Consider the following 15,430-nt stretch of genomic DNA (forward strand, 5'->3'; position numbering starts at 1 on the left):
TTAGGGGTGGGCAATATGGCTCAAATATTATATTGTGGTATTTCAGTGCATTCTGACGATAACAATAAATTTTGTTATATAACCACAACAAAAAAAAAAACAGAAATCAAAGTTATTCATTTGACAAAATTAATTTAACATGTTGCTTTGCAGTATTATATAAAAATAAAAAAACAAGGGTTAATTTTACTGAAATTATTTTATTTAGTAAAGTATTCAGTTTCCAAGTATAAAAATAAAAAAGATCCTTCTGTTATTTAGATTGAAAAAGTCTGCACAAAATATAGATCAATAAATCCACCACAGAAACTAAAGTGCAGGTGAAGTTTCCCAAAATAACTGAATAAAATGAAGCTTAAAATCTGTTGAGCATAAATGTAACATGCAACAAAATATATGTTTCTTTAAATGAGCTGTAACTTCCAGAACTTGTAACAAGGTGATCATCTGATCCTGAAGCTTGTTGGTGTTTCAGCTTCCTCTGTTCCTGCAGGAATGATTCATTTCTCTGATGCTCTGTCTCTGATCACATGACTCTGTTCATGCTCCGTGGACTGTGGAACTAAGAGACACTGTTGAGTTGCGTGTGTTTGTACCTGTAGTTTAGAGCGGGGGAGACGCATCCGAGCTGCGCCCACACTGGCAGCTCAGAGCGGGGTGAGGGAGAGAGAAAAAAGACGAGCTGTGTTTGTACCAGCAGCTTAGAGCGGGGTGGGGGGTAGGGAGAGACAATTGAGTTGTCCGTATCCGCAGTTTAGAGCGGGATGGAGAGACAGCTGAGACGCACGTTGTTTATTTTAAGCTTTTTAGCTAGCTAGTATTGTGCGCAACTAATTATCGTTATGCTAGTACCTACAGGTGGAGGGGGGTGCGCAGTTTGGTTTGGTCGTTCAGTGCGCTCGGTTCTGTTAACGGGGCAGGGCGCCCTGACATATTACATCATGAAATTAGCATATCATGATATCATTTATTTGCCCGGGCAAGCTTTTTTTACCTGTATTATCGTGAACGGTATGATATGGCCCAGCCCTACATTACATTGCCAAAAGTATTCGCTCACCTGCCTTGACTCGCATATGAGCTTAAGTGACATCCCATTCCTAATCCATAGGGTTCAATATGATGTTGGTCCACCCTTTGCAGCTAGAACAGCTTCAACTCTTCTGGTAAGGCTGTCCACAGGTTTAGGAGTGTGTTGATGGGGATTTTTGACCATTTTTCAAGAAGTGTATTTGTGAGGTCACATACTGATGTTGGATGAGAAGGCCTGGCTCTCAGTTTCCGCTCTAATTCATCTCAAAGGTGTTCTGTCGGGTTGAGGTCAGGACTCTGTGCAGGCCAGTCAAGTTCATCCACATCAGACTCTGCCATCCATGTTGTTATGGACCTTGCTTTGTGCACTGGTGTACAGTCATGTTGGAAGAGGAAGGGGCCAGCTTCAAACTGTTCCCACAAAGTTGGGAGCATGGAATTGTCCAAAATGTCTTGGTATGCTGAAGCAGTCAGAGTTCCTTCCTTTCACTGGAACTAAGGGGCCAAGCCCAGCTCCTGAAAAACAACTCCACACCATAATCCCCCCTCCACCAAACTTTACACTTGGCACAATGCAGTCAGACAAGTACCGTTCTCCTGGCAACCACCAAACCCAGACTCATCCATCAGATTGTTTGATGGAGACGAGTGATTCGTCACTCCAGAGAACGTGCCTCCACTGCTCTAGAGTCCAGCGGCGGCGTGCTTTACACCACTGCATCCGACGCTTTGCATTGCACTTGGTGATGCATGGCTTGGATGCAGCTACTCGACCATGGAAACACATTCCATGAAGCTCTCTGCTCACGAAACGTTTCAGCACAAAAAAAAATAAAATAAAAAAATGTCCAGATGACCTGACTGAAAAATGTTGGATTGTATACCTGGATTATGCTGATGAAGATTCTCAGTCATCCAGGACATGATGAATTCAAAAAAGTGTTCAGTACAAAAACAACTGGACTTTATTTGTAACAGAAGACGTTTCTCTCCTCATCCGAGGAGCTTTCTCAATTCAAAGAGCAGAGAGTGAGAGATTCAGGTTATAAGGCTGAGGGAGATAAGACACACATGTAGATTTGACAAGTCACACCTCATAACCTTAACAGTAAGAGTCTTGAGTAACAAAACACTCTTAGACTCTTTGTATGTGTATATATATATATATATATATATATAAAATTCTACTTGTGAACTTTAGTTCACCATTAAATCTCTGATTAACCAGATTCTACAAAAAAGAAAAACTATTTAAAATTTTATAGGTTTTCTTCATATTTGCTGTATTTGCCCTTAGTGTCTACATTTATTGTTCAGTTAAATATGTGGTTTTGTTTCTTGTTCACTAAATATATATTTTTAGCTTTGCTTTAAAGTTCTTATTTTGTGATTTGTACATCTGTGGGTTAAAGAACAAGTTGAACTAAAGGCTGTATTTCTTCTTTAAACATGTTTGAGGCAAATATTCCTGAGAGATCCAATAATTTTGTGTCTTTTTATGATTTTCAGCTGAGTTAACAGATAGTCGTTAAAGTGAAAACAGGATTTCATGATGCAGCCGGCACCGTTTATTTTATTTTTTTAATCTTCACCGTTAAAAAGAAACATATATATTTTTTATGACCAGCTCCGCTGGTCTCACCTGGTCCTCTCCTTGCTTAGGCTTGGAGCCAGGTCGAGCGGGCGTCATCTTCCCGGCTCCAAGCTCCGCTGGTCACCGCCAAGTATCATACGAGCTGGTGACTCGCAGAAGGCCGCTGCCCAGACCCCGACTGACAGGCTGACCGGGACAGGTCTGGGACGAACGGTGGAAGCAATTTTTTTTATTTATTTATTTTTTTTTTAAATAACATTTTATGTATAAAAAAAAAATTGTTTTTTAAAAATGGCTTCAGTGTGTATATATTTAAAAAAATATTAGTTCATTTAAAAATCGCTTCCATCATCCGTCTCAGACCCTTCCCGGTCAGCCTGTCAGCCGGGATCGGGATTCGGCCTTCATGATTACACGAGGTCTGGGCAACAGCCTTCTGCGAGTCACCATCTCGTATGATTCTTCGCAATGACCAGCGGAGCTCGGACCTGGGAAGATGACGCCTGGCTCCGAGTCTCTGGGGGAGAGGATCGGGGTAGACCAGCAGAGCTCCATCCAGCTAACTCTGAATTTTGTCATCGGCCACCAAGCACAAAAAACTCCAGCATTAGACCAAGGTGTTGTCATTATTGTTTTTAAAATCTTTAAAATGGGTTCAGCTGTTGCTCCGGTCCGAGAAATTGCAAATGGTGGATTGGTGTTTTGAAAAGTTTCTGAAAGATCCAGTGAGTCCGCCCCGACCAATCAGTGACTGACAGTGTTCTGATGTCACGTTTTCGTACCTACTCAGCCCGGTCGGAACACTAGAGCCAAGGCTTCTATAAATAGGGACAGGTTCTACGTACCGTTACTAATGGAAAAGGGGCATTATTGTCTTGAAATAAGGATCATGACAAAACAAAAAGATTCCTCCTTCATAGACTAAACTCAAACTCAGTTCTGCCAAATAAAGATGTTATAATTACCGTGGCTGCAGCTCCTCTTTATTAAAAGGAGGCCGAGGCAGTTTGGACATCTGATTAGGATACTTCTGGTGCACCTTCCACTGGAGGCTCTCAAGGCACGTCCCATTAGGAGACCTGGGACCCCTGGGCCAGTACATTCTGGAAGGATTGAAATTCCTAAAATACTAACTCTCTTGGATGTTATATCTTTTTAATGCTGTCATAAATCAGTCATGGTCAATACAAATTGGCCTATTTTACTCCCCACCCCCATAAATAAATAAAAACTGATAAAATTGCTACAAAACAATGCAGAATAAAGAGATTGCATACCCCCCATTAAAATGACTGACTGAAAGGCTTCAGCAGGTGGTCAGATAAGTCGATTTTTATTGACCGTGACTGATTTATGACAGCAATAAAAACGTAAAACTTCCACTGGATGAACAATTTTTAGGCACTGTTGATATGATCCTCCAGGAAAAGCTGGGTGGAGAGGCGTCTGGGTTTTTCTGCTGGACTTGTTTCCTTTGTGACCCGACCATGATAAGCATCAGACAACGGACAGATGTATTTCTGTTTAAAATCCATGAAACTTTATTAATACTCTGCAGCTGTTTCTTATATTCCTGAGTATTTTTGTTCTTGTTTTACATATTTTTACTAAGTTTTACTGTTCAGACTTTCTCCTGCCTATGTCAATCACTTTACAAGTTCTTGTAAAACCACCAGGCATCTAATGCTGATCTGATTCACCGTGGCTTTGTGTCCTGCAGGTAAGCACCCACCACATGCACTCATCCAGTGAGGACGATGAGATGGAGGGCCCTTTCCCCAACGACTTGTCTCTTCAACAGGTAAAAAATAAACCTCAGCTGCAAAACGTTCTTTTCTCTATTACAACAGTCGATAAAATAAGCTGCCATCTTATCTCTGCAGGCATTCTCAGATTATCAGATCCAGCAGATGACGGCCAACTTTGTGGAACAGTTTGGGTTCCATGACGAGGAGTTCAGCGAGCACGATGAAAATATCAAGTATGTTGTAATCAACGTTTCTCACAGCTAATCACAGCCTCAGGTACTAACTGACCTTATGTATACTGTTTGCTTTAATCCCTAGCATCATGACCTTGTACTGCAGTATTCTTTACTACTTAATGTTGGCTGATGTTTAAACATGTTGTTCTCTTTCCACAGTGCCACATTTGACAGAATTGCAGACATAGAATTCATTCTAGATGCTGATGATAATAGTGTAAGTTTTTATTCTTTTACTTTAAAAAGTGCTGCCATCTTGGTGCAGTGCTACTTCCCATACACAGACTTTATTGCAGTTAACATCAATACAGCATTTACACACAAAGGCTGTGCACTAACTGTCCACTTGTTCAGTCAGACTGCCATTTTGACAATATGTAGTGCCTTAGAAACTCTTCATGTGTCACGACATTGGCTGAAGTAGACAGCAATACATTGTGTTTAAAATATGGGCCAGTTAAACAAAAACTGCTTAAATGAGTTCAATTCAGTTTTTCTTTGAATAATTGACCTTTGGTCCCTTCTTGTTCCACTGGTCCTGCATATGACCCTCCCCCGTCCACCTACCAGCCACCGCTCTAAATATAAGGCAGTGATCAGTGCTTCTCACAGCACATGCTTGGTAATCTTTTACACATGCAAATCTAATCTAAAACAATCCATTATTCTGAGATTAGCTCTCTTTATGTACGTTAATCTCAGCTGCTTTATGATTTAGGACTCGCCCATATTCACTTGAGTATTTGAAAATTACTAACCATTCATAGCTTTAAATCATAATATAAAAATTTAGCTATTTTCCCGTTTGTCTCATTTTTATTATTTGCACTTTAATGCAGTTCTAAAGACAGTTCTGTGTAATAATAATTAGTATTTAATATCAAATCATGATTTTTGTAATTTAGATGTTGTGATATGGAAACAACTGTAGTCTCTGCTTGTGTAAATAGAATCAACGAGGAAAAAGTGTACCAGTTAATCACAGATATATCAGTGGTTTCTCTGCCATTACCTAAGGAGGGCACCCCACCTACCAAATCCCCCACCCCCCACTCTGCTCCACCACTTCCAGACATGGAGAGGAAATTAGCAGCTCAGCTCAGACTAAACTGTGAAATAAATGTAAAAATTATAAAAACATCCCTGTATTCTTCTTGACAGTGTAACTCCTACCCTCTAGAATATCTTGAAACAACAACACTGAGGTTTACTTTCATTCTCTGTTCATTTCATCCACCCATCCATCCATCCACCCACCCATCCATCCATCCACCCACCCACCCACCTACCCATCCACCCATCCACCCATCCATCCATCCATCCATCCATCCATCCATCTTCTTTACCTGCTTCTTCCATTTCGGGTCGTGGGGGTCACTGGTGCCCATATCCAGCTATCACTGTGTGAGAGGTGGGGGACACCCTGGACAGGTCTCCAGTCCGTCACAGGGACTAATCTAACCCTAACACTCTCTCACCTAGAGACAATTTAGAGTTACCCTTCAGCCTAACATGCATGTTTTTGGTCTGTGGGAGGAAACCGGAGCACCCGGAGAAAACCCACACATGCACGGAGAGAACATGCAAACTCCACCCTGAAAGTCTAAAAAAGTTAAATCTGGTCCTCTGGACATTCAAAAAATCAAAACAAAGCAAAACAACAAAAAAATATAGAAACGTTTCGTCTCTCATCCGAGAGACTTCCTCAGTCTGAGGTGCTGTTTTCAGCTCAGTCTCTTAAATAGCACCTTCTCAGAGTGGATCAACCAGTTTTGCTGCTGACAACCAAAACCAGCTGCTCACATGTTCAATAAGGACCATCAGCCTAACAATGGATCATTAGCACAACAAAACAAGTTTAACGTACTAATAGCTCATCAACACCATCACTATTCCAATAACAACACATTCAGTGTAGGACAACACTCCAGTAGTCAATTACATGCCAGGGAGACAGAAAAATGGGTGAAGAATTTATCTGACAGACAGCTCACCCAGCCAGAGACAGAGATTCTTGCCAGGGGACTGAACTTTGCGGTTGCACCAAGTAGAATTCCTCTGGTGGAGATGATCACAGCTACTGAGTCAGCCATCCGCAACAACAAAATGAAAGAGGCTGAAGCAGAACAGCTCAGAATCAAAGTTTCAGCCTGCCTCAGCAATGCCAAACCACCACCTTCCAACATCAGTAGAGAGGAGAGGGATGCACTCACCACTCTTAGCAAGGACAAAAACATCATCATTCTCCCAGCAGACAAAGGAAGGTGCACAGTGATTTTGAACCAGAAAGACTATCATGAGAAAGTTATGACATTCCTTAGTGACTTAACCACTTATGAACCTCTGAAAATAGATCCAGGAAGTGGTTACAAGAAGCAATTGATAGATTGCCTGAAAAATTTGGAGCAGGACAAAGCTATTGACCGTTTTCTGTACCACAGACTGTACCCAGGGGAGGCCACACCTAGTCTGTATGGTTTACCTAAAATCCACAAACAAGGTGTACCTTTAAGACCAATTGTTAGCATGATTAACTGTCACTTACAATGTTTCCAAATATCTGGCGTCTGTACTCATCCCTTTAGTTGGCAGCTCAGAACATCACATACAGAACACCATGGACTTTGTGGATAAGGTGAGGGATGTCATCATGGAGACTGATGAAACAATGGTCTCTTTTGATGTCACATCACTCTTTACGTGCATTCCTGTTGATGATGCAGTAGAGGTGGTCAGTTTAAAATTAAAATCAGACACCACTCTGAGCAGCAGGACCACGCTTTCCACAGAACAACTGTGTCAACCCTTGAAGCTGTGCCTGCAGTCAACCTACTTCACATATGGGGAGCAATATTATAGGCAGAAACATGGGTGTGCTATGGGGTCTCCAGTTTCTCCTATTGTTGCCAACCTGTACATGGAGGAGGTAGAAAAGAGAGCCTTGATGTCCTTTTCAGGGACACCACCAAGTCATTGGTTCAGGTATGTTGACGACACCTGGGTTAAAATCAAATCTCAGGAAGTCCAACATTTTACTGACCACATCAACTCTGTGGATAAATACATCAAGTTCACACGAGAAGATGTAAAAAATGGCAGGTTGGCTTTCTTGGACTGTGAGGTCTCAGTCTCTGATAGAGGACATTTGCAAACCGAGGTGTACCGCAAACCCACCCACACAGACCAGTATTTGCAGTTTGACTCCCATCACCTTTTGGAGCACAAGTTAGGAGTCATCAGGACTCTGTATCACAGAGCAGACAGAAGATGAAGATGTGCACATCCTGGACAGAGAGGAACGATGGTTTGAGAGAGGAGTAAAGGAGGCCATCTTTGTGAAAAGAAACCGTCCATCATTAAACAGGGGTGGAGGCCTCCGGGTTCAACTGTCCCCCTCTTACAATGCTGTGATTGCTAGTATCACTCAGCCCTCTGTGAACAGTAAACAGTCATCAGTGTGCTAATGATCCATTGTTAGGCTGATGGTCCTTCTTGACCATGTGATCAGCTGGTTTTGGTTGTCAGCAGCAAACTGGTTGATCCACTCTGAGAAGGTGCTATTTAAGAGACTGAGCTGAAAACAGCTCCTCAGACTGAGGAAGTCTCTCGGATGAGAGACGAAACGTTTCTACATTTTTTTGTTGTTTTGCTTTGTTTTGTTTTTTTGAATGTGCAGAGGACCAGATTTAACTTTTTTAGATTTTTCTACCTGGATTATTGAGCATGCATCAGGATATCCACCCTGAAAGGCCCCCGGCTGGGATTTGAACCGGGGCGACCTGCTCGCTGAGAGGCGGCAGCTCTCCCAACCGCGCCACCAGGCTGCCCCCTGTTCAATTCTAGTCCATAAAAACTTTGAAATTTCATGTTGGAAACTACAAACCTTCACTGTAAAAATCCCTCCGACAAATGACGTTGGCATAACACTTGTTTCTTTTAGGTTGCGTTGGTTGGGTAATAACTTTTTTATTTCAATTCAGTTTATTTATACAGCACCAAGTCACAACAGAAGTCGTCTCAGGTCACTGAACAGAAACATTCACATACATTATAAAAGCCAATTCGTAAAAGTTGTCCATCTAAAGAAGCAGAGTGCGTTGAATCTTCACTTCGTCACAGTCTCCCATCCTGAGCAAGCCCAAAAGAGACAGTGGAAAAGAATAACTCTCTTTTAACAGGAAGAAACCTCCAGTAGAACCAGCTCAGGATGAGCGGCCATCTGCTTCGACCGGCTGGTTTGAGAGGACAGGAAGTAGAGACAAACAGAGTGACTGTTCCGGATTAACTTTCTATAGGAGGAAAGACAAAAAACATGTTAAGATAAAAATAATTACAAATACAAACATGTAGAGTAAGTAAAGACAGCAGCAGAGTGAGGAAATGTCAGTTTGTCCTCCAGCAGTCTAAACCTATAGCAGCATAACTAAGGGACAGCTCAGGAAACCATTGCCAACCCTAACTATAGGATTTATCAAAAAGAAATGACTTGAGCCTAATCCAACAATTTTCAGTCAGGTAATCTGGACAGTTTCTTTTTTTTTTTAATGGTGAAACGTTTCACCTTCCATCCAGAAGGCTTCATCAGCCTGAGGAAATGCCAAACAAACTGATTCTCCCCCAACAGCTTACTCCCAACGTGGAAAATACCAGTTATGTTGGCTCTAAGATGGTCTCTGGGGCACGCCCCCTCCTCCGGTGCCTGCCCTTTCCCTCGTCTCCCAGATGACCTGACTGAAAATTGTTGGATTGTAACTTGGATTATTGAGCATGGACTTTGGTACTTAAGCCTAATCTTAAAAGTAGACAGTGTGTCAGCCTCATGGACAGAAACTGGAAGTTGGTTTCACAAGAGAGGAGCCTGATAACTGAAAGATCTTCCTCCCTTTCTGCTTTTGGAACCACAAGTAAACCTGCAGTCTGAGAGCGAAGTGCTCTGTTAGAACAACACGGAATAAAAAGATCTGTAATATAAGATGGAGCTAGGTTGTTGAGAGCTTTGTATGTTTTTAGGGGGTAAAGTGATGTCAAGTCTGAATTGTTTGTTTATTCACAGGCCAACGCAGCAGCTTTTGAAGCCTGCTGTAAAGAGAGGATACACCAGTTTGATGATGCTGAGGAGGAAGAGGACATTTGGGAGGAGAAGGAGATTAACTATGCAACACAAGCTAAATCCAGAACAAGGTAAACAATGCACACTGCAGATCTTTAGATGCCAACGACCAGAACCATTAACCAACTCCCCCCCAACCTTTTTATTTTACATCCTCCCTCTTTCAGGTTTGGAGTCTCGCAGACCTCAGAGGGAAGTTCCAGGAGCAGCCTGGAAAACGGACATCAGGACCAGGATCGTGGATCTGAATCTGATGAGGAGGATGACTCTGAGCAAAACTCATCAGATGCAGGTTAGTTTAAGATTGGGCTGATCCCAGACGACAACTAAACCATTAAGTTTTGTCTCAAAGAGAAGCCTTTTCTAATGGTTTTGTTCTCAGGTCCAGACTGGTCGGTAAACTTCAGGGATTCTGAAGCGAATGTTGCGTCCCAAACCACAACAGGGTGGGAGAGCCTGGGGGGGAGTGGAGCAGAAACAGGCTGGGCAAACTTCTCTGAGTTCCAGCCTTTTACTGGGTGAGGAAAACTCCAGCTGACCCAAACCACCACATCGTTCTTAGAAGCTGAACTTATTAGTTTAGTAAAATATTGTTCATTGAACCAACAGGTAACTTTACACCTGTCGAAAAGAGGACGTGTTATTTTACAGTCCTGCCCATAACTTCTGAAAGATAATTTAATGAAAGTGTATACACACAAGCGTCATCAACAGACTGTCACATGCACTTTTGATCACCCCAGCTTCAAGGTCAAGGTCACAAGTCAAGGTCAAAGTTAGAACAAGGTTTTTGATTGTCTGGGCCATAACTTCTCGTCAGCTCAAGATAATTTCATGAAACTTGATACACATTTGTACCACTTGTAGACAGCATGTTGCATAATCTTTTCACCACCCTAGCTCTAAGATCAAGGTCAAATCAAGGTCAAAGTTTATACAAGGCATTAGGCTGCCCATGTCATTGCTATAGATTACTGTATTGCTGTAAAATAGTTTGATAGGTGTGCTGCGTGTGGTACTCTGGTTAAATAACTATTTTATTTAACTTGTTTTTTAAATGATTTACAGTAGTCCCTCGTTTATTGCAGGTGTTTGGGACCACGCCCACCCGCGATAAGTGAAAAACTGCGAAGTAGGGATACAGTAGTTCAAGTTCAAGTTCAGTAAACTTTGTCATGACATGTACCAGGCTGCAATCACACTCACTCGTCACCTGTTACTCCCAATCTCCCTCCTTAAATAAACAATTTAAATTTAAATACTGTAGCATTTTAAATAAACAATCCATACATCATGGATTGTTTATTTAAAATGTTGCAGTATTTAAATTTAAATTGTAGAGAGGAGAAGTGCAGCAGGACATTAAAGGGATGACACGCAGCTTCAGCTCTGCAGCACGGAGCAGGAATGTACTTCTTGATCAATTACACTGAAACAACTAAACACAGAAATTCTAAAAGAATTAAAAATAACTTTCAACACTTTTAGATTTTGTGATTATGATGATTTTTACGATGTGACATACTTTGAATTTTAAGTTGGAAGACAAAAGTCGATCGGTGCATCTGGACAGCAAAGGGTTAACCCTTCACAAATCTGCAGCAGGAGAAATGTGTGTGAGGCAGAGATGGAGATCAGCTGATCAGCTGCAGGAGGGAGCTTCCCCTTGCGTTTGTGGGCTGCACACATGGTGCAAAATGATTTAAAATAATTTATTTTAAATAAAAAATCCATGCTGATCGTGTGGCTCATCCACCAATCAGCCAGTTGTGTGTCATATCAAATCTTGCTTTGAAAAACCACGAAAGAGCGAGTCCTTGAAAGTCGGAACTGCGAAGTAGCTTCCTGTTCTCCACAAACTAAACTCACTACTTCACTGGCTTCTGCAAATAAAACATCTTCATTAAAAACTCTTCATTTTGTGTCAGTCTTATGTTTTTATTTTGTGCTGACATGATGGGAACTGAAATCTCTTTTCTGCAGCACTCAGGAGGCTGCTGACAAATACTTCCACTCACCTTCAAAATAAAAGCAGAGATTGTGGATTTACATGCAGCAGACTTCATATTTGAGTTCTGTTTTTATTGACCACGCTGCAGGATGAACACGTGTGTTTTAGAAGCGTTCTTTCAAACATTAAAGTTTTAAAGTGTTTTTTGGGCTTTTACAGTTTTCAGGAATCACCGACTAAATATGGAAGAAATAAACAAGTGACAACCAGACCACAGCGGTCTGAAATGGACAAGAACATTATTAGCAAAAAGTGAAGTTTCATAGACAGTTATTAGTTTTAATTATGCAGTTCCTATTTCTTCTTCCTGGTTTCTCAGGACTGAGACTGGTCCCCGCTGCAGCTCTCCTGAGGACAGCATCGATGCAGATAAACAAGCCAAACAAAACCACGAAAAGAGTGGTGAGCACCTGCTCCTTCAGCACTTTACCAAATCATTCACATGTTCCACACATTTCTGGTTTGAGTTAGTAGAACTACAAAGATGGCAAATTCACCATTAACAGGTTAAACCTGCGCTCCTAATTATGTTGTTTGTGTTTGCAGATGCTAGTGCCTCTTCTGATCCTTCTCCAGTGGATGAAGGGAAGAAGGCTCCACTTGTGGCCTCAGACAGCAGCTCCTCTGGGGGGTCCGACAGCGAGGAGGATGACAAGAAGGCTGGAGCTCCCCCTGCTGCAGTGATTGTCACAGAAACAGCCTCCAGTAACAAGACAGCTGACCTCAACAGGTCTGTATGAGCTGAGTGTTCACAGGGTACAAGAGCGTTAAAGGATACATGTATAAAGAAACAACACTCCAGTTGAATAAAAACATGTATTTTCATGCGTTTCACTTATTGTGAATATTGATTTGAGCTTTGCAATCTTCTAAAACCTGAATATAACCACAGACAAAAAAAATATTTAAAGTTTTTACGGTTCTTTTTGACAATACACATCAGAAACTTGTCAGAAATGGATAAAAGCCTCAAAGTAGAACTAGTCATTGTTTGTTGACAGACAGCTTTAGTCTGGGTGAGTCCTTTCTATTTTGGTTGTAATAATTAAAGAGCAAGTCATGAAGTTAAAAGGCTAAACACGTTTGTTTAACCATCTTAATCCTGCAAGCAGCCAAAACATAGAAGGGCCAGTACTAATGTAGGGCCGTGGATCATTTTGTTTTAAAATAAATGTTTTTTTTTTTTTTGCACAATCCAATTTCTGCATATTTCAGTTTGTGTTCACACCAAAGGTTGTGAAAAGTGTTCCTCACTCTGCCTAACTTGTTTGCAAACCTCCCAGGACTGTCACTGTCGGTGAGGACAGCTAGGGGTTGGGCGATGTGGACTCTAAAATGTTTCTTAATATCTTCTGGTATTTACAGTAGTAATTGTATTACAGTAATCTGGTAACTAATCAATTTTAACACGTCTTTACATCTATCGCGGCACAAGAAACTATAAAAACAAATGTTTCCTTCATCAGGTATGTTGTTCAGCTAAATACCCAGAAAGAATTCAATACAACTGTATTTGAATTCAGTATTTATTCATTTGTGGCGCTGAAAATGACATTTTAATTCAAGTGGCTAAACTGTCAATCCCAGCTGTTTTTGGAGTTAGAAAATTAAAATGAAGCGCAAACACAACCTGACAATTTGGGGAGTGGTGGTGCAGAGGTTAGAGTAGATGGGCCTGTGATCAGAAAGTCGCAGGTTCAACTTCCAGTACCGTCAAGATCAGAATGTGGGTGGAAAAGGTGAAACACCCACTCCTGCCTCCACCCTCATTTGCCCCACTCTGGGCACCTTAGCAAGACCCTTCACCCCCATCTGCTCCTAAAAACAGGTCCCTCTTGAAAAAGAATTCACGTGACTCAATGAGACTACCTGGATAAATAAAGGCTAAATGGAAAAACAAAAGAGAGAAAAAATTACAATGTAAGAAACAGTCACGTATGGTGAAGGTCTAATTATTATTGACCGCAGCAGCTTTATTTTTGCAGAGAAGTAAATATTTCAGACAAACATGTATTTCATTGAGGACAACAAAGACAACGTTACTAACACTGATATATATTTAACTCTACGTTAGATTTATTGTTCAGGATAAAGTTTTGCAAGGCTATAGCCTATGCTAGGTTATCTAAGCATTAGCTTGCTAACTTGAGAGGCACGTAGCTAATGACAAGCAGGTTGGAGGTTTGAAGAGAATTCATTATTGTTGATTTGTTTTACAGATCAGTTAAAATAAACTTACCATGCCCTATTCAGCAAAATACTCTACAAAGTATTGCTCCCTGCTTCATCTGTGCTGAATGTGAAAGTGAAACTTAAAGTGTTCATGCGCTCTCTAATGGATACAGTGTACATTTACTGCTGGTTCCAGCATTTTAGGGGTGATGATTAGAAAAATTATCACAATACAATATGTCCCCAAATGTTTTTATTGGCCTAAAATATCGGCTTTACCAATATATCGGTGGGGCTTTTGCAGAAAGTCTGAATCAGGCTGTTTTATCTCACTGTGTTACCTCGTCGGTGGTTCCAAATGTTGGTTATCGGCGGTACCTTAAAAACAGTGATGGTAAACAGGCCGTGACTCACTGAGTTGTTCACTACAGGAAGAAACGTACAAACTTCCAGCATTGTGGATTTATTTTTTCCCCTTCATGAGATGAAACCTTTAGAGCAGGGGTGTCAGGCTCCAGGCCTCGAGGGCCGGAGTCCTGCAACTTTTAGATGTGTGTCTGATGCCACACAGCTGAATCATGTGACTGAATTAGCTTCTCAGTGCAGTCAAGTTCTCCAAAGTCCTGCTAATGACCTCCTTATTTGATTCAGCTGTGTGGCATCAGAGATGCATCTCAGAGTTGCAGGACTCCAGCCCTCCAGGCCTGGAGTTTGACACCTGTGATTTAGCGGGACCGCCCTTCTCTGTACTGGTGCTCCTGAATTGAATTGTAAGGGGGTTGGGGAGGACTGCTGTTGAGAACAGGAAAGGATTTTATTTGTTTAATTGTTGCCGAATGACTTATTCAACAATTTATTGTAAAACAAGATGATACTGCCCATATCTCAAACTAATGTGAGTTAAAGAGGAGCATCTTCTGTCAGACTTCAGTTCTGCTGGTTTGCACATGTTCTGTACTGGTTGACCAGTCCACTCTGCAGCTGTTCTCAGAAACTGCCGTGTATGTAAACCTATATTTAAGACTTAATTATGGCCTTGATGTAATTGTAGTCTGGAGTTAGATGTGAAATTACTAGACGTGTTTATGCTGGTGAAGATTCTCACCATTCTCACCATTCTCAACACGTCTAGTGTCTAAACACTAGACGTGTTTAGTTTTGCTGTTTTTCTTCCTGTGTTCTCTGAAGAAACTTCTGCTTAAACTGAAACTGAGGAATGTATAAAGATAACTGTAAATGTAGTAACATGATAGCGTTGTCATACCCAGGAGTGCACAAAGACACTGACGGTGTTTCTCTACCATTATCCAAGGAGGGTGCCCCGCCCTGTCTACCTTCCAGCTCCGCCACTTCTGGACAGGGAGCAGAGATTGTAGCAGCTCAGACTCTAAACATTCCCACAATACAAGCGGAGCACTTCGCTATTACACCCCCCCCCCCCCCCCCCCCCCCCCCCCACGACCCTACACACTCACCATAGCCGGGAACGAGCCAGAACGAAGCCACGCACCCTCGCACTCCGCCCCC

At 41.7% G+C, this 15,430-nt stretch overlaps 1 protein-coding gene across 1 annotated transcript in view; it reads left to right on the forward strand.

The window, feature by feature from the left end:
* The window catches only part of LOC119428162 (serine/threonine-protein phosphatase 6 regulatory subunit 2), a gene marked incomplete in the record, with an annotated part of 50,644 nt that overhangs the window by 29,673 nt on the left and 5,541 nt on the right, over positions 1-15,430 (forward strand). Inside the window, 7 exon segments of the mRNA XM_037695806.1 lie at positions 4,510-4,607; positions 4,770-4,827; positions 9,664-9,791; positions 9,888-10,012; positions 10,103-10,238; positions 12,051-12,133; positions 12,278-12,461. Of these exon segments, the coding sequence (XP_037551734.1) occupies positions 4,510-4,607; positions 4,770-4,827; positions 9,664-9,791; positions 9,888-10,012; positions 10,103-10,238; positions 12,051-12,133; positions 12,278-12,461 (812 nt within the window).

Source organism: Nematolebias whitei, chromosome 22 (genome assembly GCF_014905685.2).
Source record: "Nematolebias whitei isolate Nwh7 chromosome 22, NemWhi1, whole genome shotgun sequence".
Taxonomy (NCBI): domain Eukaryota; kingdom Metazoa; phylum Chordata; class Actinopteri; order Cyprinodontiformes; family Rivulidae; genus Nematolebias; species Nematolebias whitei.